Source organism: Myxine glutinosa, chromosome 10 (assembly GCF_964187855.1).
Source record: "Myxine glutinosa chromosome 10, kmMyxGlut1.1, whole genome shotgun sequence".
NCBI classification, from domain to species: Eukaryota; Metazoa; Chordata; class Myxini; order Myxiniformes; family Myxinidae; genus Myxine; species Myxine glutinosa.
The window spans coordinates 131,914,283-131,940,078 of record NC_136270.1 but is presented as its reverse complement, the minus strand read 5'-3'; the positions used below and the strand labels follow the sequence as shown (position 1 = coordinate 131,940,078).

The 25,796-nt window shown below is 46.1% G+C and overlaps 1 protein-coding gene across 8 annotated transcripts in view; it reads right to left on the bottom strand.

Moving 5' to 3' along the window:
* The window catches only part of LCMT1 (leucine carboxyl methyltransferase 1), a 272,789-nt gene that overhangs the window by 27,600 nt on the left and 219,393 nt on the right, over positions 1-25,796 (bottom strand). For 5 of the 8 annotated variants that reach the window (XR_013624822.1, XM_078786137.1, XM_068126094.2 and 2 more), the window contains 3 exons: positions 23,724-23,829; positions 3,525-3,645; positions 3,106-3,207 (listed from right to left, as the gene is read on the bottom strand). Coding sequence is in view for 7 of the 8 variants with exons in the window: in XM_078786137.1 (XP_078642263.1) it covers positions 3,106-3,207; positions 3,525-3,645; positions 23,724-23,829 (329 nt within the window). In the remaining variant the exon portion in view is untranslated. The remainder of the gene's footprint in view (positions 1-3,105; positions 3,208-3,524; positions 3,646-23,723; positions 23,830-25,796) is intronic. The other 3 variants (XM_078786138.1, XM_068126092.2, XM_078786136.1) reach the window with 1 other exon arrangement.

The window sequence follows — 25,796 nt, the reverse complement described above, 5'->3', positions numbered from 1 at the left end:
TTTGTGCATTAGGTGACAGCTGAAGGTCATGAGTTCAATTTCATAATGATTCAACAGCTCAGTAATATCCAAAGTTGTCTTAATGTGTTCCTTGCCCCCAAAAACCTGGGGATAGACATCAAGATCATCAAATTTGAGTTGATAGTTACATAGTTATGATCATTAAGAGGTTTCGGTGGCCATCTTGGACGCCATCTTGAAAAAAACACTTTTCCGGGGGTCCTACTTTGGTAAACTTTTAGTATGTTATAACGTACGCTAAACCCTACCAGAATCAGTTGAGAAACCTTTTGTAGCAATTTTTTGGGGGTTAAACTGTATTTTGACCTGACTATATGGAGATTGCATAGCTGTGTGCTTGATTATATGTACCTGTCAGCAATGGGTGTGGCTGACACAGGGGGTGTCTGCATACTTTTGGCTAAGTTGTTTATATATATATATATATATATACACAGTACATTCAGAAAGTATTCAGACCCCTTCACTTTTTTCACATTTTGTTATGTTGCAGCCTTATGCTGAAATCGTTTAAATTCATTTTTTCGCTCATCAATCTACACTCAATACCCCATAATGAGAGAAAACAGGATTTTAGAAAGTTTTGCAAATTTATTAAAAAGAAAAAACTGAAATATCACATTGACATAAGCATTCAGACCCTTTGCTATGACACTTGAAATTTAGCTCAGGTGCCTCCCATTTCTCTTGATCATCTTTGAGATGTTTCTACACCTTGATTGGAGTCCACCTGTGGTAAATTCTATTGATTGGACATGATTTGGAAAGGCACACACCTGTCTATTTAATGTCTCACAGCCAACAATGCATATCAGAGCAAAAACCAAGCCATGAGGTTGAAGGAACTGCCTGTAGAGCTCAGAGACAGGATTGTGTCGAGGCACAGATCTGGGGAAGCCTAGAAAAAAATCCCGGCTGCATTGAAGGTTCCCAAGAGCACAGTGGCCTCCATAATTCTTAAATGGAAAAAGTTTGGAACAACCAGGACTCTTCCTAGAGCTGGCCGCCCGGCCAAACTGAGCAATCGGGGGAGAAGGACCTTGGTAAGAGAGGTGACCAAGAACCCGATGGTCACACTGGCTGAGCTCCAGAGATCCTGTGTGGAGATGGGAGAAACTTCCAGAAGGACAACCATCACTGCAACACTCCAACGATCTGGGCTTTATGGCAGAATGGCCAGACGGAAGCCTCTCCTCAGTGAAAGACACATGAAAGCCCGCTTGAAGTTTGCAAAAAAGCACCTAAAGGACTCTCAGACTGTGAGAAACAAGATTCTGTGGTCTGATGAAACCAAGATTGAACTGTTTGGCTTCCATCTGGCCACTCTGCCATAAAGCCCAGATCGGTGGTGTGTTGCAGTGATGATTGTCCTTCTGGAAGTTTCTCCCATCTCTACATAGGATCTCTGGAGCTCAGCCAGAGTGACCATCGGGTTCTTGGTCACCTCTCTTACCAAGGCCCTTCTCCCCCGATTGCTCAGTTTGGCCGGGCGGTCAGCTCTAGGAAGAGTCCTGGTTGTTCCAAACTTCTTCCATTTAAGAATTATGGAGGCCACTGTGCTCTTGGGAACCTTCAATGCAGCAGAATTTTTTTTTGTAGGCTTCCCCAGATCTGTGCCTCGATACAATCGTGTCTCTGAGCTCTGCAGGCAGTTCCTTCGACCTCATGGCTTGGTTTTTGCTCTGATATGCATTGTCAGCTGTGAGACCTTATATAGACAGGTGTGTGCCTTTCCAAATCATGTCCAATCAATTGAATTTACCACAGGTGGACTCCAATCAAGGTGTAGAAACATCTCACCGATGATCAAGAGAAATGGGAGGCACCTGAGCTAAATTTCAAGTGTCATAGCAAAGGGTATGAATACTTATGTCAATGTGATATTTCAGTTTTTTCTTTTTAATAAATTTCCAAAACTTTCTAAAATCCTGTTTTCTCTTTGTTATTATGGGGTATTGAGTGTAGATTGATGAGGGAAAAAAATGAGTTTAAACGATTTCAGCATAAGGCTGCGACATAACAAAATGTGAAAAAAGTGAAGGGGTCTGAATACTTTCTGAATGCACTGTGTATATATATATACTTGGAAATACTGTCGGACCCTGACATCCGTGGGGGTTATGTTCCTGGAAAATGCCACAAATGCCAAGGCATTTTTTCCAAGATGAAGAGGGGAGATAGTTTCCCAGAGGTTTGTGATTCATGAAAAATGACATGAATTGCGAAGCCACAAATGTCGACACCGCAAATGTCGGGGCATTGTTTCAATGGAAAAAGGGGGATAGGTTCCTGGCAGTTCCCGATTCATGAGGGAAAAGACTGACCACGTGCTTGATCGCGTTGATGCTCGTCTTGTGAGTGTTGCCTTCAGTACGATCATTGATCGAGGCATTGTAACAGCACAACCGCGTAGAATGAAAAATGAAATAAAAGTCTGTGTTGTGGACCAAGCCCGGCATAAATTCGATATCCGTCAGTAATTTGTCCCATCTCATCAAGTATAAACACTTGCTCAATGGTGAGGCTGTGTCTCACTTTGGCCTTATCTATGCTTTCGCTGATAGAGGCAGGCATAACCTCATCGAGGCGGTCGATCGACAGAATGCTGGCTCGTACCTTTCCTTTAAGTCGGATTACATTGAAAAGTCGTCGATCTGAGTTGGGAATACCGTTGTTTCAACTAAAAGAATAATGGCTTGGTGGTACAAAAACAAAATAACGCAAACACAACAGACATTGCCAAAGCTTTTTTGGCTTCAGCAGCTTCTGCTCTTTTTGCGATAATACCAGACACACAAACACAAACTTGATGAAGAGCATAAACAGTTTTAGTCCAATTTGAAGAACCCTCGCAATACCGGCCAAACTGTACATCACTGGCTTCGGCACTGGCGATGGGAAAGTGTTGTAATGGATGTGGCATTTGGATTCACCTGTCATGGACATGCCGGCATGGATGAATTATAAATGTGTTCCAGATCTGAACCTCTATTAATATGAAACGTCCGTCATAATCGAGCAAATAAATCCACCGATCATGCAATTACCGTTCTCACAAGGTGAGTGAAAGGTGCGAGCACACACCTGTGTTTTGAAGCTGTGACAAACCATTGCCCCGGCCAGAAAACAGTGCCGCTGGCGGAGATTCTCAATCATGACTTGGCCAAAACGATCGCCCAAGTTCACCTTGGCATGGGAGGAAAATGCAAGAGGAGGTTTGACATGGTTTGTGGGGATTTCACCATTCGTACTGGATTTCCGAAGTTCATCTCATGATTTCTGCAAACTCGGTGCATCATCGGCATTTCCTTATGGCAATGATGCTCCAGCGGTTAAGATTTTGTTTCTGGACAACGTCTCATTGAGATGTTCCAAAGTGAAATGCAAACCAAACCACTATGTTTGTAATATTTGAGAAAGGTAACCAATTTTAATCCACACCGAGACGTCTTGCTGCCGCAAGAGCTCAATCTTTCTTTTTTGCACAATGAAGACGTGCTCACCTGTTCGTAACTAAGAAACAGAGCCGTTTGGAAGGTATCCGCAGCCCAGCGTAGCAACTGGCAAGATTGAGAGGGTGCCATGTACACCAACACACATTCAGCAAGCAGCACCGTGGGCAACCTGATCAAACGAAACAAATGAATCGCAACCTACCTTGCCCATCTGTGCACAAGGTAAGTGCCACATCATGGCACCGTCTTTAACACAAACGCAACGCAATGAAAATTTTACGAGCAATGACTTCACGGGAAATGCAAGACACAAGAGAAGCGAGATATAAAAACACCGGACTAACTGCCCAATGTTTCATCATTTGATCCATTTGCATGACATCTGAATGACGAATAGCACGCATGGGTCGGCTGGCAGTGAAGTTGCATTTACATCAGATTTGAACAGCCGCAACCGGGATAATTGAGGAGGAAGATTTACCTGGCCAGATACATGGGGCCATGCTGGAGGTTCGTTGAGCTATAAGCCAGGATTTGGAAACCCGACGATATGGGACTCTTGAGTGCGAACCGCAACATGGTTTATGTAATGTGGGCAAAGGACAGAATATCATGAAGACCGACACATTGCTCAAAAGGATGAAGAAAACCCATCAGCCAATCAAGGAAAGGTCCCACAATGCCACTGGTAAAAGTTTTGTGAATCAGCCCCATAATGTCAAATGGGGTCCAATGGCTGCCACCCTGGTTTTACCCAGAATGCTCTACCCACCATTGACGTCACTTTCTGTACAACCTGCATAAGGCAGACAATGTCATTGTACAAAATCATGTGCAGCACCGTAATATTATTTTTGTGATCTTAAATATAAAAAATCCAAGTCAACCTTGAACAACCATGATCCAGGATGTTTCAAAAGTCGCTGTGCAATGAATGAAACACTTGTGTTTCATGTGTTTGATAATCTTAAAATTAAAATGTCTGCTAGTTTATTTGCATGGATGATTCTTCCTCTTCTTTATCTTTGGCATCTCATCTTTACTTGGGGATGCCACAATGATGGTTGTTCAGTGTTCACCCTTCTCCATCTCCTTCCGTCAGTCGCCCATTCTTCTTCCAATCCCACAACTTCTAAATCTCTCACTACCGCATCCTCCCATCTGATCTTAGGGCTTCCTCTTCTCCTTTTTCCTGGCAGTTCTATCTCCATCACTTGCCTCACCACTCTCTCTCTTTCTCCTCATCAGATGACCAAACCAATTTCATCTCTTCTTGGCTACTTTCTTCGATGCTTCCACAATCCTCACTCAACCCCTGATAAACTGGCTCCTAATCTCATCACTTCACATATCCATTTCAGAATCCACATCTCATTTGGATCCAGTTTCTGTTCCTCGTTCTTTGATGTTGCCCAAGTTTCCGCACAATATAACAAAGTCGGTCTCTAACTGTCTTATAAATTACTCCTTTCAGTTTCATCGGCAGTTTTCTATCACACAAACGACTGCACTTCCTCCAGTTCTTCCAACCACAACTAGTCCGTTGCTTAATTTCCATTTCCATCTTCTGCCACCACTGATCCCAGATACTTGAAGCTACTCTCTTTCTCCAGATTTCCACCCATAATCTTCACACTTTCAGCTTGATCCTCTTCCCTAGGCTCAAACTGACAAATAATATTGTTGCGGATATGGCATTTGGCCTCCATATCCGCTTGTAAATATTCCCCTATTTCCCCAATACTCCCCAACTATCCCCAATCCCCCATTCCCTAGTCCCATTGTCTGTAAACAACACTCTGTAGAACCGACCTTCCCCTTTTTCCCCCATTAAATGTCGTGCCCAGGTCCACCGCATCTCACGTATACAACTTTCGGACATCTTGCTAGTTATTCTTAGTCTATGTCAGTTAAGGACTCGTTTCCATTAATTCTGACTCTTCGTTGCACCAGAATGTGATCGTATGGCACCAGTAGTGAGTTTAGGACCTCCCCATACCTCCTCCCATCTTCCCCATGAAACAACAACTACAACAACAACTACAACAACAACAACTACAACAACAGAGGGGCGCGGCGCGGCGTGCGGGGAGTGTGCGTCCTCACACCGGCTTGGTTAGCCGCCATTGCCATGTGCGCCCACGGGGTTACCACGAAGGGGCTGGCTGTCAGCTCCTCGTCAAGGGCGGAGCCAGTAACCCCCGCACCCAATGAGAAGCAACGGGCCGATTCCATCTGGGGCGGAGCTAACGAGCCGAGGGCGTGTCACTCCCCGCCGGATATACGCAGCGACTTACCGGACGTGACGAGAGATGCGCCCCGAGCTTGAAGAGGAAAGAACCAGTCGCGACCTCCGAGCGCTGTGACCTCCCTGCATCTACTGGACCGTACTGTACCCTGTCCCTGCGCCAAGGTGCACCTTGAGCCATCGACTACCCGCTTTCCTTGCCATCAATCCCCGTGTGAGTCAGTTTTGTCCTGTTTATCTGTCGTCTGTCGGGGCTATTATAAGACCGTAATTAAGTGCCTACCTTACTATGCTGTCTCTCTCATCCCTGTAATCTGACCTTCCGCAATATTATAACCTCCTCCGGAGGTCTTGAGAACTGAACCCTTGGTGTCGTGTCATTTTAATCCAGCCGTTGTGTCTTTTCCATCATTGATTTAGCATAGCGCGACTTAGTCAACGTTCGAGCATAATCGGGTAAACTGTGCAGACGCGGTCATACCAAACCGCTCGGTAAACTAACATCCACAACCGCGTCTGTAACAATTGGTGTCAGGAGTGTCGGATTCGGACCTGGGACTAAATTTATTAGGCCCAAATTTTGGAACACCAATTGTACCACTAGGGTAACAATTGGTGTTGGGAGGTAGAATTCGATCCGGAGCGCGTTTCCCGCGCTCGAAATTATAACAGCGAAATTTAATTGTGTTTTACAAAATATAAAAACCCGAATTTTGAAAGTCGCGCTATGGCAGACCAACACGGCTGGGGTCCGGTAGAGGAGAGTGAGGCAGGGTCGGTCCAGGACCAAATTGAGGGACGTGAGGAGAGCGAAGCAGTGAGGGTAGCAGACGCACAAAATAGCATCGTTGCGCCCGACGTTACGGACGCACAAAATGGCGGCCTCGCGCACATGATTATTGTGGCGCCAAATTTAGCCGCGCCCGTGACCGTAGCAGCGCCGCCGATGGATTGGGGCCTATTTATGGAACAAATAAAGGCGCTCATGGTCCAGACAAGTGAAGACCTGAGGAATGACTTGGGGGGCCAAATGGGGGTAATGAGGGACGAAGCGAGGGGTACCGGTGAGGGGTTAGACAAGAAATTTGGGAAGTTAGACAATAATTTTGAGGAGTTAGACAAGAAATTTGGGAAGTTAGACAATAATTTTGAGGAGTTAGACAAGAAATTTGGGAAGTTAGACAATAATTTTGAGGGGTTAGACAACGGGATAAAAGAAGTAAAGAATGGGTTAACGGGGGTAGAAAACAGAATGGCCGCTCAAGAGAATCAAATGGAAGGGATGCAAAAGGGGTTAGAGGGGTTAGAAAACAGGATGGAAGGCAAATTGAGGGACATGAGGGACCAAGCGGAAAGGGAAGTTAAATAAATGGGGCAGCAGATAGAGGGGGTCAGAATGGGGGTAGAAACCAAACTGGATGCTCACAGGGAGGAAATGGAGCAGATGAGGGTGGCATCTGGGCAGGAGATGCAAGTGATGGGAGAGGAGATCAGAAGAGGGGTGAGTGAGGAGGTCGGAGGAGTGCGCGAGGAGGTGAGGCACTGTAAGGAGCGCATGGAGAAGGAGGTGAGAAAGTGGACTGTAAAATTGCAAGGGGGTATAGAGGAGTTGACGCTGGGAGTAGAACAACTGACAGTGGGACAAAAGGAGTTGGGGGAACAGGTAAAGAAGAACACAGCGGTAATAGAGGGGTTAAAATCGACGCAGAAAGAGATGAAAAAGGACGTAGGGGTAATTAAAAAAGAGTGTCAGACGGTACATGAGGACTTGACGAGAAAAATGAACAAGGTGGTAGAGGTGATGGAGGTTAAAGAGCGGGAGGTGCGGGAGCACATAGAAAAAAATAAAGTGGAGTTAGAGGAAGAACTTAAAGGGGCGCACGAGGAGATGAAGGAGGTGAAACAGAAATTAGAAGAAGTGGAAGAAGGGGTGAGCGAAATTAAGAAGCGACGGAGAGAGGATAAGAAAGAGATAAAAGAGGAGGTAAAAGAATTGGTCCAAAGTCTGTGTTCGGATCGTGATGATGTGCTCATTAACCGGATGAGGGATTCGCAGGTGATGGAGGAGAAGCGAAGAGAAAGAGGACCCGGTGTAAGTGGTGACCAATATGGTCGTGCGTATGATGCGCCAGGTGATTTGATAAGCTTGGGGGTCGAGATAGACCCGGATGTTCGTGAGAGGCCAAGAGTGAGGTGTATGGTTGGTCCGGAGGGTATGGAGCGAGAGGTGCGAGGTGTGGGTGAGCAAGGTTGTGGTGGTATGGAATGGGTAGCGGGTTGCGGAGGTGTGACCCATGCATCGACACCAACAGGGGTAGTTGTTGGAGGGACCGGGGAGGCACGAGAGCCCCTTGGGGGTAATGTACTGTGGGGGCCCGGCCGGTTCGGCCCCGCGCTGACCCCGCAAGGGGCGACGCACGGGGTCCGGCAGGCGGGCAACGACTCGCATACGAGGTGGTCCCACAAGGTCCCACTCGCGCCGTATGACGGCAAGAGTGATCTACGCGCGTACCTGGCGCAGTTCGACTGTGTGTAAGGGCAACGGTTGGGGTGAGGACGAAGGTGGAGTACACCTGGTGGCCGCATTGCGCGGCGCGGCGGCGGAGGTGCTGACGGCATTACCAGCGGGTGCTCTCACCCTGCCAGCCCTCCGCGACGCCCTAATTAATCGATTCGGCATAGAACAGCAGAGCGAGCTTGTTAAAGCTCAGCTCGCGCTGCGAAAGCGCAAGCCCCAGGAAGCCATCAGGGAACTTGCCCACGACATTCGCCGCGCAGTGGGGATCGCACATGCTAGCATGGCAGCGGATTCCCGGGAAAGCCTGGCGCTGGACCATTTTATCCAGGCCCTCCCGGACATTGAGCTCCGGCAACAGCTCGCCATGTGGCGCCCGCAGACTCTGAGCCAGGCGGCTGACGCTGCGGCCCGTTGGGAAGCAGCGAGGCCCCTGGCCCGGGGGGGCGAGCGTTTCGCAATGGCGGTCCGCCAGGTGGGACCCCCGATGGAGGGCGGACCCCTTAGGGGGCCCGCCCCCGACGTGGGTCCTGACCTGGCGGGCATGGTCCGGAGGCTGGTGGACCAGCGCCTGGCGGGACCTGGACCATGGCAGGCGGCCCCGGAGGTGGCCCGCGGTGGACCACGAGCGGGTAATCCAATTCGGACCTACAGGGGGGGAAATTTGGAATTCCGGAGACAAGCACCTTACCAGGTGAGGTGCTACACTTGCAACCGTCTGGGTCACCTGGCGCGGCACTGTCGAGCCACGCGCCGGGATGATCCCCGGCGGTTGAGGTCCTCAACTCCGCCCAGGGGGGAGCGGGTTAGCCGACCCCAGACACCCCCCCGCCAGACCCCGGGAAACTAGAAGGTGTCGGGCACGTAGGGCGGTGTTCGGCAGAAGAGGATGGAGGAGAGCCCTCATTGACGCGACAGGTCATTTATTGTAGCCAAATTGGAACCGGTAGCCTGACAATTAGATGCAAAATTGCCGGCGTGGGGGTAGACGCCGTAGTGGACACAGGAGCTAGCGCCACGATCATCAGCCCTGTGGTCCTTGATTCGAGCGCAGGTGGCTGGGATAAGATCCAGCGCCTGCAAAATTATAGTTTGCAGCTTGCTACCGGGGTAACGGCCCCGATCATAGGGCGTGGTTCTGTGACCCTCAAGTTAGGGTCGGTAAGGAGGGAGATAGATGTTTGGGTGGCGGAGGTGTGCGACCCATGTTTAATAGGGTTGGACCTGTTGACTGCCAGCGGCTGTAAAATCGACTTGTGCCGGGGGATCCTGCAGGTGGGAGAAGAAGAGCTGCCGTTAGGGGGAGTGAGCACGGCCGAGAGAGCGGAGCTGGAGGCTTCCGAGGCCGTGACCATCCCCCCAAGGGCCGAGGCGATAGTGCCGGCCCGGTGGGCAGCTCGCCCAACGTGGCAGGAGTCCTGCGGCCTGGTCGAACCGGTGGCAGCGCAGTCCATACCGGGTTTAATCGTGGGCCGCACCCTTGTAAAAACGGACGGACCGATAGTGGCCGTCCGAGTAATAAATATGAGTACAGAACCACGCACTATAGTAAGGGGCACGAGGGTAGCTGGCTGCACCCCAGTTGAGGAAGTCGCGACAGTGAGGGGCGAGAACGTCCAGCCGAGCCGACCCCGGGGGGAGCCTTCAATAACAAGTAGGAATTGGCCCGATCCCATTTGCGAGATGGTAAATCGTAGTAGCGTAGAGTTGGGAGGTACCCAGAGGGAGGCCTTACACAAACTGGTTGGGTCCCATTTGGACCTCTTCTCCCTGTCCACCGAGGATATTGGACGTACGGGCCTGGTGAAACATCAGATCCACACCGGTGAGGCCCGGCCTATTCGTCAGGCCGCCCGACGGCTCCCTTGGAGCAAGAGGGCGGAAGCTGACGAGCAGGTTGAAAAAATGCTCGACGCAGGTGTGATCGAGCCCTCGGGAAGTCCTTGGATGTCACCTGTTGTGCTGGTCAAAAAGAAGGATGGGACCACGCGGTTCTGCGTGGACTATCGCCAGCTAAACAACGTGACACTCAAGGACTCATATCCCCTGCCAAGGATTGATGACACCCTCGATGCCGTTGCGGGCTCAAATTGGTTCACAACTTTGGACCTCAAGAGTGGGTATTGGCAGGTGGAGATGGATAGGGCAGGGAAGGAGAAAACGGCATTTTCCACAGGTAAGGGACTGTATCAGTTTACTGTGATGCCGTTTGGTTTGTGTAACGCCCCCGCCACCTTTGAAAGATTGATGGAGCATGTACTAGGCGGCATGCCATGGCAATCATGCCTGGTGTACCTGGATGACGTCCTGGTACATGCCCAAACGTTCCCCCAGGCAGTAGCTAATTTGGACCAGGTGTTCGGGTGCCTCAGACAGGCAGGGTTGAAGCTGAACCCGAGTAAGTGCACTTTGTTTGCAAGAGAGGTGGCCTATCTAGGTCACGTGATCGGCCGCGAGGGGGTAAAAACGGACCCAGACAAAATTAAAGCGGTAGAGGAGTGGCCCGCACCACGTACCATCAAAGAGGTGCGGGGATTCTTGGGACTCTGCTCCTACTACCGGCGCTTTGTGGCGAAATTTGCGGAGTTGGCACATCCCCTCCACCGGCTTACGGAGAAGGGGACGCGATTTAATTGGACACGGGAGTGCCACGAGGCCTTCCAAAAATTGAAGGGGTGTCTGACATCCGCACCCCTTCTAGCTTACCCCACTAGCAACGGGGCATTTACCCTGGACACGGATGCGAGCCAGGAAGGATTGGGCGCAGTTTTGTCTCAGACACAGGAGGGTGTGGAGAGAGTGATTGGTTATTATAGTCGGGCCTTAAGTAGGCCCGAGCGAAATTATTGCGTCACTCGCAAAGAGTTATTGGCTACGCTGGCTGCCATGAACCATTTCCACCCGTACTTGTACGGGCGGAAATTTTTGGTTAGAACTGACCATTCCTCCTTGCAATGGCTCCTTCGGTTCAAGGAACCAGAGGGCCAAATTGCAAGGTGGTTGGAAAAGTTGCAGCAGTACAATTTTGATGTGGCCCATAGGGCCGGGAAGGCCCATGGTAATGCGGACGCACTCTCTCGGCGTCCTTGTCTGGGGGAAAACTGCAAATTTTGTGCGAGACACGAGGAGAGGGAACAATTGGGCGATTCGGACCCGACCCTCGTTGTCCGGGCAACCCGGGTGAGAGGGCCAATTTTGCCACTAACCGCAGATGAGGAATTCGGAACTTTGGCATGGAGCACGGCCCAGCAGGAGGATCCTGTCCTGGGGCCAGTGTTCAATTGGGTCAAATTGGGGCAAAGACCTAAGGGGGAAGAGGTCACCCCCCTCGGGGCGCAAACAAAGGCATATTGGGCTCAGTGGCAGACCCTGGAATTGAAAGGCAACATCTTGTATCGCAAGTGGGTGGAGGTTCCCTCTGATAGAACTTCCTGGCTGGTGATAGTCCCTGACAAATTCAAGAACGTCATATTGCAACAGGTGCATGGTACCCGCTCCGGCGGCCATTTGGGCAGAACAAAGACAATATCGCGGGTACGCCGGAGGTTTTATTGGGTGAATATGGGGCGCGACATACAGGACTGGTGTCAGAGATGCGACGCCTGTACTGCCAAAAAGGGACCAGCACGGAGGATGAGGGCCCCCCTTCAATTACACCAGGTGGGGGCCCCCCTAGAGCGGGTGGCCATGGATATCCTAGGCCCACTACCCCGCACCCGCCTAGGTAATAAGTACATCCTCGTTGTGATGGACTACTTCACCAAGTGGCCGGAGGCCTACGCCCTCCCCAACCAAGAAGCAGGGGTGGTAGCGCAGGCCTTCGTGGAAGGATTTGTGTGCCGGCATGGGATTCCACAGGAGTTGCACACCGACCAGGGACGAAATTTTGAGAGCAAATTGCTAAAAGATGTGTGCAGTCTCCTGTCAATTCGGAAAACCAGAACAACGCCTTTAAGACCTCAATCTGACGGGATGGTGGAAAGATTTAACCGAACTCTAATCCAACAACTGGCACTGTTCACCGCCACCCGTCAGGATGACTGGGACGAACATCTCCCTTATTTGCTTATGGCCTACCGAACCAGCCAGCACGGGGCCACCGCATGCAGTCCAGCGTTGCTTATGTATGGGCGGGAGTTACGGGCTCCCGCCGACTTGCTATGCGGTCCCGTGCCAGACACAGTGGTTAACCCGCCGAGGGAGGGGTACGCACGTCACCTAGAGGTAGGCATGGAGCTAGTCCATGCCTTCGCCCGCCGCCAACTCCATCTGGCGGGGGAAAAGATGAAGCGCAGGTACGACGACCGGAGCCACGGGAGTCAATACGCTCCGGGGATGAAGATTTGGTTCTTTAATCCCCGGAGGCGGAAGGGAAGGTGCCCAAAGCTCACCTCCCCCTGGCAAGGCCCAGGAGTCGTCCTGTCGCAAATCTGTGACGTGGTCATTAAGATCAAAATGGGGCCACGAGCCCTCCCTCGGATCGTCCACGCCGACCGGATAAGACCTTACACCGGCGAGCAGGCGCCCCCGTGGATTGCCTCGGCTTTAGATGCCGAGGCGGGACCCAGTACCTCTGAATAAGTGGGGCTTATTAGTGCCAGAGGACTGGGGGATTGATGAGCGATGGGCCCGGTGGGTAAGGGGGGCATCCCTGCCACCCTTCCCATAATGGGGGCAAAGGAGCTATAGATTATGGGGTGTATGGCAGTGAAAACTAGCCCGGGTGGGTTAGGTTATATTGATAGGGCCCTAGAAGATGACATTAGGTGACGTTAAGTTTAGTTAGTGACTGATACCTGTAGTGGGGACGCAGGTAGATTAGTGTGGATGATAATGACGTGGGAGCGCAATAGTTTAAAGGGAAGACTGGGAAGCGCAAGTTTTAGAAGGGAGTAGTTAGCTGAGATGATGCTGTGTGTGTGAGAATTGAACAGGTGTGATTGCACAGGTGTGCAACTGGACAGGTGTGTGGAACAGTGTGTGAGTAGTGAGTGTGTGGGTCAGCGCGAATGCGCTTGGGGAGAGAAGGGTGCAGGCGGCACCAAGAATGAGAGCACAGGTGTGCAAGTACAGGTGTGTGGAGAGAGTTGGAGTAAGTGGTACGGAGTGGTGTGCATGGTGCGAAGGTGTGAATGGGGGAAGAGTGGACCCCCATCACGGATACCCGGGGCGGGTAGTGTAAGTGTTAGGTAGAGGGTATAGGTAAATTGTGGTTGGATATTGGCATTTGTGGTGCGGTTGCAGAATGGTATTGTGGATGGGTGCATTAGTGTTGTGGAAATGGCTGGGCGTGTAGCCTGTTAGTGTGTGTAGTTGGTTGGGCACTCCACCACTGTGAGGATGTCGGCCAGGTGAGGCCGCAGGTGGGCTCCGGGAGCCGTTAGTGTCAGTGGGGCCCGAGGATCCGGAGGACGGACCCGGGTAGCCCAGTGCCAGAGAGGGCACCGAGTGGGGAGAGCGCCAGAGGGCCTTCCCCAGGTAGTTAGGTTAGGGTAAGGAGCAGGTAAGCTCGGAGGCAACTGCAGTGGTGGAGGTGTGTAGACCTGTTGGGGAGAGCTACACGTCGCGGCCCAGAAATTGTGCGAGGGCACCGGGAGATGAATCGGGGGAGTGAGACCCCAAATTGAAAAGCACCACAGTTTGGCCAATGGGAATTGGTTTTTAGAACCCATAGTGTAAGAGGGCCAATGGTTTGGCCGGAGAAAGACCCCGGGTAGTGTAAAGTTGTTAAAGTCATTTAGGAAATAGTTAGGATTGATGAACCTGTCGCACCATACGCAGCCACTTACCTGTGGTGATGATGATGACTCCACACCTGTGTTTTCTTTGTTCTGTTGCAGGAAATGAGAATTGCTGTGAGGATTTGTGAGACGCATCACGACGTGGATGAGACATTGGGGTGATTCCATCTCTCCCTCCCTAGGAGGGACTGATGATGAATTGGTAATGGCAAATTTTGATGTTGAGTTGGAGATGGCAAATTATGATGTTGAGTTGAAAATGGCAAATTTGATTGGTTAGGAGGGAGAGAAGACGAATTTGGTATATGGGAGGAACGGGGAAGACAGTAGGGATGTTTGTTGATTTGTAAAGTAGATGTTTATGGGTAGTGTTGTGTTTTGTGGATACAGTAAGGGGTAAGGGAGGGGCCATGTAGGTTACCTGGTGGGGGGGGGGGGGGCGTACGGTAGGAACGTACCTGTCTCACCTGGTTCCCATGTGCCCCCAGTGTGCATCATCTTATATTGCGTGCACTTTTGCGCCCTTACCACCTTACTCACTTGTCTGCTTCTTTTGTCTCCCACCTCCGAGGATCTGGCTTTGGGGTAGAGAGAGAGGAGAGAGAGGTGCTGGCTACGCAGTTGTGGGCCTGCACTTTCGCTGCTTGCTGCCTGGATCGATACACCATATGGACCGCAATTTTGGTGGCCACCCACAATGGACCGCAGTTCTTTTGCGGCCAAGCACCACCCGTGAATGGACCTATGGGTCAACGTGGCACCTATGCCATACAAGGTGAACCACTTATAGTTGGCCCCCTGACGGCCACAATACAGAAATGGACGCGGTTGGCGCCTTTCTTTATTTTTTTTTGAAAGAGGCAAGAGACACCTGCAGGGTTAGGGGTTGTTGAATTTATTTTTATTCATTGAACAATGGTGACTGCACCGATTGGTGCTGGGGTGGTGCTTTTGGTGCTTGGATGGGGTGCTCTGCACATTATTAAAGGCCGTAAGGCCACAGAGCACTCGTGGGTTGGTGTATCGATGCTGGCATGCGTGCTCTCTCTATGCATAACATCTGCATGTGTTCCTCCAAAAACAGGTCCTGGATCGTAGTGTAAATATCAGCGTAGTCTTGTGTAAATAATGCTCCCTACCGGCTGTATGTTTAGTTTGCGAATTCTTTCCGCAATTCGGTTATCCTGTGGGTATGTTTCTGTGAGGAGAAGGGTGCAACGTCGCAGGGGGACATATTTACTCATTTGTGAATATCCGTAAAACTGTCGCACTCAGGGTAGAGTTAATAGTAGAGGGAACTACATCTGAGTGCCACACTAAAATAGGTAAAAATTTATCGGGTCGGGACGCCCCGAGGGTAGAGAAGGGTGCAATGTTGCGGATATGGCATTTGGCCTCCATATCCGCTTGTAAATATTCCCCTATTTCCCCAATACTCCCCAACTATCCCCAATCCCCCATTCCCTAGTCCCATTGTCTGTAAACAACACTCTGTAGAACCGACCTTCCCCTTTTTCCCCCATTAAATGTCGTGCCCAGGTCCACCGCATCTCACGTAGACAACTTTCGGACATCTTGCTAGTTATTCTTAGTCTATGTCAGTTAAGGACTCGTTTCCATTAATTCTGACTCTTCGTTGCACCAGAATGTGATCGTATGGCACCAGTAGTGAGTTTAGGACCTCCCCATACCTCCTCCCATCTTCCCCATGAAACAACAACTACAACAACAACTACAACAACAACTACAACAACATATTGAGACTTTGGTCTACTGATCTTTGTATACCTCTATCTTCTGCGTTGTCTCCATTTCTCCAGAAACTGAGTCATATTCTCATCATCCCCACCACGCAGCTCAATGTCATCTCCAAATACTATTGATCACAGCACTTCCTGTCTCAGTTGCTCAGTTAGAACATCCATGACAATCAGGAAGAGGAAGTGGGTCAGTGCCGATCCTTGGTGCCCTCCATCTTTAACTTCAAACCGCACACTCCCTCCCACAGTGCTTCCTAATCTTGTCTGGTGCTCATTATACATATCCTGCAATAGTCGTACATACTGCACAAACTCCACAAATTCTTGCACATCTCCAGACTTCCTCCCAAGGCCCCCGGTCATAAGCCTTCTCCATAATCAATGAATACAAGCTTTATGTTGCTTTGACGTTCTCGGTAATTCTGCATCACATCTCAAAACAAGGATATCCATGATGCTTCTTCCGGGTATGAATCCGAAATGACCTTCATGGATTTCCACCATTTTTATCAATCTCTGATCTGTAACTCTCTCCCATATATTAAAGGTGTGTGATAGGAGTCTAACTATTTGATAGTCTTTTTCTTGAATACTTTGCCTCCAGCCTTTGGAATTTCCTCTCCTATTTAAAGCAAAAAGCCAGGGACCTCTATCAATCACCTTGTTATCTGTCTTCTTCCAGCCCTGAGTCTCCACTGCTTTAACAGTACCTCTTTTTCTCGAACTACACTTTCCGTGTTTTCATTCCACCACCAAGCTTCTTTTCCATCCTCCCTCTTCTCTGATGATCTTCTTCTTTACATACTTCTTCACCAGTTTTTCTCATTCTATCTGCTGCCAGGTTCCACCAGTCTTCTACGGTGTGTGTTATAATTTATCTTACCTGTCTCTCCATCTGCTCTCTACATTTCTCCTTCACATCCAGATCGTTGAGCTTCCACCACCTGATGTTCTGTCTCCCTCTTATCTTAAAATGCCGTTTTACTTTTTTTTAATCATCAGCACTCGGTTACAGGTACCATTGACTCGCTCAAACGAAATAACATATATTTGTTGTATTTGACAATAAATAGTTTTCTCTGAAAGCCTCATCATTTTGCACAAGAGGTGTTAAGTTTTTACTGCACTGTTGCTTTTGAAACACCTTGTATAATTCAATAAAAGATCCCTAGTCATTACCAAAGCATCGATGCTATAGATCGACAGCGTTTATACCAGCAGTAGTCAAGGCAGAAATTTAGTATTTAGCCAAGGTACCGGTACACAATGGCCTACCTTTGTGAAATACACCGTGTAATCTTTAAAGTCCACCAGAGGATGTGAGCAGATGGGACAACCATCTTACTGGCACTCCAAAGGATGGCATCATGGCACACTGATTGATGCAACACCCGCTTGTGAAGCACCAGAATGAAAGTTCATATTCAGGTTGGGAATCTAATCCAGACAAGACACTTTGGCAGTCTCATAGCTATCATGGCAGTCGCATCTGGGATGGCAATGCCAAAACATATCCAAACATGGTAGAGATGGGTGGACGGGACTATTCAAGGTCCATCTCGACATCATTTTCACCCTCGCCTTATGATATTCCATTTCAGTGTGTGTGTGTGTGTGTGTGTGTGTGTGTGTGTGTGTGTGTGTGTGTGTGTGTGTGTGTGTGTGTGTGTGTGTGTGTGTGTGTGTGTACATAATGTGCTTACAGGCCACAAACAACACCTGGTGGTGGGAACATGGGACAGACATGGCTTTATCTAATCTTATTCATTCACATGGGAGCACGGGACAGACCCAGCTTCATCTTATCTTATTCATTTACATGGGAGCACGGGAGAAACAAGGCTCTATCTAATCTTATTCATTTACATGGGAACATGGGAGAGACATTGCTTTATCTTATCTTATTCATTTACATGGGAGCACGGGACAGACATGGCTCTATCTAATCTTATTCATTTACATGGGAACATGGGAGAAACAAGGCTCTATCTAATCTTATTCATTTACATGGGAACATGGGAGAGACACGGCTCTATCTAATCTTATTCATTTACATGGGAACATGGGAGAGACACGGCTCTATCTAATCTTATTCATTTACATGGGAACATGGGAGAAACAAGGCTCTATCTAATCTTATTCATTTACATGGGAACATGGGAGAGACACGGCTCTATCTAATCTTATTCATTTACATGGGAACATGGGAGAGACACGGCTCTATCTAATCTTATTCATTTACATGGGAACACGGGAGAAACAAGGCTCTATCTAATCTTATTAATTTACATGGGGACATGGGAGAGACACGGCTCTATCTAATCTTATTCATTTACATGGGAACATGGGAGAGACACGGCTCTATCTAATCTTATTCATTTACATGGGAACATGGGAGAAACAAGGCTCTATCTAATCTTATTCATTTACATGGGAACATGGGAGAGACATGGCTCTATCTAATCTTATTCATTTACGTGGGAACATGGGACAGACATGGCTCTATCTAATCTTATTCATTTACATGGGAACACGGGAGAAACAAGGCTCTATCTAATCTTATTAATTTACATGGGAACATGGGAGAGACACAGCTCTATCTAATCTTATTCATTTACATGGGAACATGGGAGAGACACGGCTCTATCTAATCTTATTCATTTACATGGGAACATGGGAGAAACAAGGCTCTATCTAATCTTATTCATTTACATGGGAACATGGGAGAGACATGGCTCTATCTAATCTTATTCATTTACGTGGGAACATGGGACAGACATGGCTCTATCTAATCTTATTCATTTACATGGGAACACGGGAGAAACAAGGCTCTATCTAATCATATTAATTTACATGGGAACATGGGAGAGACATGGCTCTATCTAATCTTATTCATTTACATGGGAACATGGGAGAGACACGGCTCTATCTAATCTTATTCATTTACATGGGAACATGGGAGAGACATGGCTCTATCTAATCTTATTCATTTACATGGGAACATGGGAGAAACAAGGCTCTATCTAATCTTATTCATTTACATGGGAACATGGGAGAGACACGGGTCTATCTAATCTTATTAATTTACATGGGAACAAGGGAGAGACATGGCTCTATCTAATCTTATTAATTTACATGGGAACACGGGAGAAACAAGGCTCTAGCTAATCTTATTAATTTACATGGGAACATGGGAGAGACATGGCTCTATCTAATCTTATTAATTTACATGGGAACACGGGAGAAACAAGGCTCTATCTAATCTTATTCATTTACATGGGAACATGGTAGAGACATGGCTCTATCCAATCTTATTAATTTACATGGGAACATGGGAGAAACAAGGCTCTATCTAATCTTATTCATTTACATGGGAACATGGGAGAGACAAGGCTCTATCGAATCTTATTCATTTACATGGGAGCATGGGAGAGACACGGGTCTATCTAATCTTATTCATTTACATGGGAACATGGGAGAGACACGGCTCTATCTAATCTTATTCATTTACATGGGAACATGGGAGAGACATGGCTCTATCTAATCTTATTCATTTACATGGGAACATGGGAGAGACATGGCTCTATCTAATCTTATTCATTTACATGGGAACATGGGAGAGACAAGGCTCTATCGAATCTTATTCATTTACATGGGAGCATGGGAGAGACACGGGTCTATCTAATCTTATTCATTTACATGGGAACATGGGAGAGACACGGCTCTATCTAATCTTATTCATTTACATGGGAACATGGGAGAGACATGGCTCTATCTAATCTTATTCATTTACATGGGAACACGGGAGAAACAAGGCTTTATCTAATCTTATTCATTTACATGGGAACATGGGAGAGACACGGCTCTATCTAATCTTATTCATTTACATGGGAACATGGGAGAGACATGGCTCTATCTAATCTTATTCATTTACATGGGAACATGGGAGAGACACGGCTCTATCTAATCTTATTCATTTACATGGGAACATGGGAGAAACACGGCTCTATCGAATCTTATTCATTTACATGGGAGCATGGGAGAGACACGGGTCTATCTAATCTTATTCATTTACATGGGAACATGGGAGAGACATGGCTCTATCTAATCTTATTCATTTACATGGGAACACGGGAGAAACAAGGCTTTATCTAATCTTATTCATTTACATGGGAACATGGGAGAGACACGGCTCTATCTAATCTTATTCATTTACATGGGAACATGGGACAGACATGGCTCTATCTAATCTTATTCATTTACATGGGAACATGGGAGAGACATGGCTCTATCTAGTCTTATTCATTCACATGGAAACACGGGAAAGACACGGCTCTATATATAATCTTATTCTTTCACATGGGAACAAAGAACACACACGGCCCTACCTTACCTTATTCATTGACAAGGGAACATGGGACAGACATGACTCGTTCTAATGTTATTTATTCACACAGGAACACGGGACAAACACGGCACAAGGTTAATGAGACAGATTACAAAATGTAAGCCGAGCTGTGAAATAATGTTTCTTTATCATTGCCTGAAATAACATGAACCTGAAAGATAAGAAACCCGGGATGTGTTCAGTTACCAAGCAACTAGCTAGCGCTTACCAAGCTAGCTGTTCCTTATCCACGGTTTTGTATGGAGTGCTTGCTTTAATGCTTAAGCCACTTGGCGAGCACTCTACCAGAAACCTGGTAATGAACACAGCCGTGATGTTCTTGAAGCCCGAGCCGAGATCCACTGTAATCTACATACCTCAGAGAGGATAATAACATGACCCTTCCTGCCACTTCTCTACAGAATGGGTGTAGTAGTTGCCTGAAACCAGACCCAGCTGTCTGTCAGACTCAATTGATATTGAACCAAACCATGAAGACTCTCAAAGATTAATTGTATAATACTTTCAACAGCAAGAATGAGGGAGTTGAGTGGACAGAGGGGGCGAAAATATATATACTTTTGTATTGCAGGTTGTGACCACAGTGCGGTCATTCGTGTTTTCTATAAAAGCACATACTCTTAGAACATGTACATTTATAAAGCACATACTCTTAGAACATGTACATTTATAAAACACATACTCTTAGAACATGTACATTTATAAAAACACATACTCTTAGAACATGTATATTTATAAAAACACATACTCTTAGAACATGTACATATATAAAGCACATACTCTTAGAACATGTACATATATAAAGCACATACTCTTAGAACATGTACATATATAAAGCACATACTCTTAGAACATGTACATATATAAAGCACATACTCTTAGAACATGTACATTTATAAAAACACATACTCTTAGAACATGTACATATATAAAGCACATACTCTTAGAACATGTACATTTATAAAGCACATACTCTTAGAACATGTACATTTATAAAGCACATACTCTTAGAACATGTACATTTATAAAGCACATACTCTTAGAACATGTACATTTATAAAGCACATACTCTTAGAACATGTACATTTATAAAGCACATACTCTTAGAACATGTACATTTATAAAGCACATACTCTTAGAACATGTACATATATAAAGCACATACTCTTAGAACATGTACATTTATAAAGCACATACTCTTAGAACATGTACATTTATAAAGCACATACTCTTAGAACATGTACATATATAAAGCACATACTCTTAGAACATGTACATTTATAAAGCACATACTCTTAGAACATGTACATTTATAAAGCACATACTCTTAGAACATGTACATTTATAAAACACATACTCTTAGAACATGTACATTTATAAAGCACATACTCTTAGAACATGTATATTTATAAAGCACATACTCTTAGAACATGTATATTTATAAAAACACATACTCTTAGAACATGTATATTTATAAAAACACATACTCTTAGAACATGTACATATATAAAGCACATACTCTTAGAACATGTACATATATAAAGCACATACTCTTAGAACATGTACATATATAAAGCACATACTCTTAGAACATGTACATATATAAAGCACATACTCTTAGAACATGTACATTTATAAAAACACATACTCTTAGAACATGTACATATATAAAGCACATACTCTTAGAACATGTACATTTATAAAACACATACTCTTAGAACATGTACATTTATAAAACACATACTCTTAGAACATGTACATATATAAAACACATACTCTTAGAACATGTACATTTATAAAACACATACTCTTAGAACATGTACATTTATAAAGCACATACTCTTAGAACATGTACATTTATAAAACACATACTCTTAGAACATGTACATTTATAAAGCACATACTCTTAGAACATGTACATATATAAAACACATACTCTTAGAACATGTACATTTATAAAACACATACTCTTAGAACATGTACATTTATAAAGCACATACTCTTAGAACATGTACATTTATAAAGCACATACTCTTAGAACATGTACATTTATAAAACACATACTCTTAGAACATGTACATTTATAAAACACATACTCTTAGAACATGTACATTTATAAAACACATACTCTTAAAAGGTAAATATATACAACAAGTACAACGGCACTCGGTAGAGCGCATACCTCCGCCAGGCTGAACAGTTATGTTTTGTATTCCACCGATAGGCCGGATCTGGATTCGGACCTGAACCAAAATCTAATCGGCTTGTTCTCGTCACCAAACCAACTCGTCCACCAAGCTTAGTCATAACTCGTCCATAACCTTTTAAAATATAATGTTATATATCGCTTTTCACCCGATCCCTCAATGGTGAAGAATAACTTTAAAATTAAATAATTCTCGTATCCGAATCCATTTTCAGATCTTCACCAAAATTAAACCAATTTTTCCTTGTCACACACCCAACCTCTCCAGCAAGTTATGTCCAAATCCGTCCATAACTCTTTGAGATATCCTGCTATATATAGTCTTTGGCCCTATCTCCCAATGGTGAAGAATCACTTAAAAAATTCTACCAGCCGGATCCGGATCCGGATCTTCACCAAAATCTAATCATTTCGTCCGTGTCACATTCACTACCTCTCTGCCAAATTTTGGCCAAATCCGTCCACAACTTTTTCAGATATCTTGTTCACAGACAGACAGACAAACAGACAGGGGCGAAAACATAGCCTCCACCCACCTCTGGTGGTGCCGGTAATAGTAACAGCTAGAAAACACGATATCAATTTGGACCTTCACGGGATTAAAATGCAGATGATTTGTGTTTAAAAAAAACACTTGTTGTCCTGGAATCGATTTTGAAATAGCTTATTTGTATACAAAAGACCAATCTGGCATTACCGTATTTTAGTAACAGCTTCATACTTTATCGATCACACTCGCCTCGAGGCTGCCTGGCCAGGGTTCAAATGTCGACCCAGCTATAAAATGTAATCCTGGTGTTTCAGAGGCAGGGCGGTTCATCAATGCGTATGCCGTTCCTTGAATGGATGTTAAACCTGGTATTAGTTGGTGGACGTTAAAGATACGACAGTGTCCTCAATGAGGAGTAGGTGAGAGCTATCGCTGGCAACATGTCCAAATTACAAATCCATGCCCTAACTAAGGGCGTCATGCCTGGCCAGCTGGTTCGTGAAAGACTTGGGACAATAACTTCCCCCAGCCAACCCACCAAGAACATAGGAATAATTGTGACCATTAAAAGAAGAAGAAGAAGAAGATACTTTATCAATAGTTTCTGACCACTTTCAGAGTGCTGTTAGACTTTTAAAATCACCGTAGAACGACAGGTGCTTTATAAAGCTTGCAGGTTTACCTTGGTTAAATATTTTTATTTTTGTTGGTGGGGCTTGGCAATTTTCCATCTCATACCTATACAAACAGAGACCACAGACTTTGTGATGACGAACATTTTTCTTCCATGCAAATACCTTTCAATCATGACTGCCCAACAAATTTAGCAAATACAAAGCTTACATTTCGGAAGCCATTCATACACCGGCGTTTCCTTACTTTGGATTCAATCCACATCTCCGCAGCTTCTCCTCAACGATGGCCGGTTCACGAAGGTCAGCGCCGACGAGGGCGTACCGATCTGTATCCAAGTCGCTTCGATCTGCTGCGCAACAGGACACTTCAATAGCGCATCTCAGAAAGAGGTCAAAGAAAATAAAATAAAAGCAGAAATGAACCAAAAGCATCGATATGATGGCAGTCAGGAAATAGATGAGACGAGCGGAAAATTAATTCGACAAATGATGAAAACGTTTCTGCATCCCAGCGGTAGTATGGTGCAAGATCAACATGGTCCAGTTTATCGTGTTTTTGTGTCGTCCGCTGCAAGTTGAGTTGAACTCTCATTCTGAACCCTCGATGTTTCGGATTGGGTGTCCATTAATGCATGGGTGTCCTTAGTGGTGGCATGGGTGTCCTTAGTGGTGGCATGGGTGTCCTTAGTGGTGGCACGATTGGTGTAAAGAGCAGATTCAACTTCAACCACCAAAGCAATCCATTACTATTCTGCTATGACTCTTGTTTCAATGATCATCATTTTACATCCGACATTAACGTAGTCATATGAAGGATTGCACAATGATGCATTTTTCATGGCGAGAAACGTTTATAGATAACTGGAGACATCGTTGTTGCTTGGTGAAAGCGGATGGGGAGTGAAGAACATGGCATGCCATTAAAAAAAAATATATATATATATTCATATATATACAGTCACGTGAAAAAGTAAGTACACCCCATGAAAAGTTTTGACTTTTTCAACATATTTCAACATACAGCTATTTGATCTTCATTTCAACAATATTGAGAGATAAAGGTGATATAATATAACAAATATCATGAAACATTTACATTTTGTAGTCCATTGTATAATTTAAATAAACATAAATGCAAATTTCGCATGTGGAAAAAATAAGTACACCCTTGGCTCTAATAGGTGGTATTGCCCCCTTTGGCAGAAACAACCTCAAGTAGGCGTTTCTTATAACTGTCTACCAGTCTCTGACATCGACTGAGAGAAATTTTTGCCCTCTCCTCCATGCAGAATTCTTTCAGCTGTGCGATGTTTGAGGGGTTTCTTGCATGCACACAACACAACAACAACATGCATTTTAAAGGCCATTTTCCCTGCTGGAGCGGGGGTTAGCCTTGCGGTCCCCATGACAATCTTCTCCATTTTGCCCTATTTTCTGCATCTCTCCTTGTTAACCCCCTTGCCCGCATTTCTTCTTCCACCATCTTGCTTGTTACTTGTTCCACTTGCTTGTTCCACTTGTTAACCCCCTTGCATGCAGAGCTCGTTTCAAATCCCCCCACAACATCTCGATGGGATTTAGATCCGGGCTTTGACTTGGCCACTCCAGAACCCTCCATTTCTTTCTTTTCAGCCATTCCTTGGTGGATTTATTGTTATGTTTAGGGTCATTGTCATGTTGCAAGGTCCACCTTCGGTTGAGCTTCAACTTTCTGACAGATGGCCTCACATTATCCTCAAGCACCCTCTGGTACAATGAAGAATTCATAGTGGATTCTCTGATGGTGAGCTGCCCAGGCCTGGATGCAGCAAAGCTGCCCCAAACCATAATATTTCCACCACCATGCTTTGCAGTTGGTATCAGGTTCTTGTGGTCAAATGCTGTCTTTGGTTTTCGCCAAACATGTCTTCTGGGACTGTGGCCAAATAGCTCTACCTTTGACATCTGTCCAGAGCACATTGTTCCAGAAGTGCTGGTCTTTGCCTAGGTGTTCATTGGCAAACTTTAGTCTTGCCATGATGTTCTTTCTGGACAGCAAAGGTTTCCTCCTGGCACACCTCCCATGTAGATCAAATGTGTGCAGCCTCTTTCTAATGGTAGACTCATGCACTTTGACATCAACAGTGGCAAGAGCTACCTCTAGGTCCCGTTATGACATTCTGGGGTTCTTAGAGACTTCTTTCAGCATCTTGCGGTCTGCTCTCGGGCTGAACTTGCTAGGGCGGCCTGGCCTGAACAAGTTGGCAGTTGTTTGGAATCTTCTCCACTTGTAGATGATGTTCCGGACAGTCGAATGATTGATTTCAAATTGTTTGGA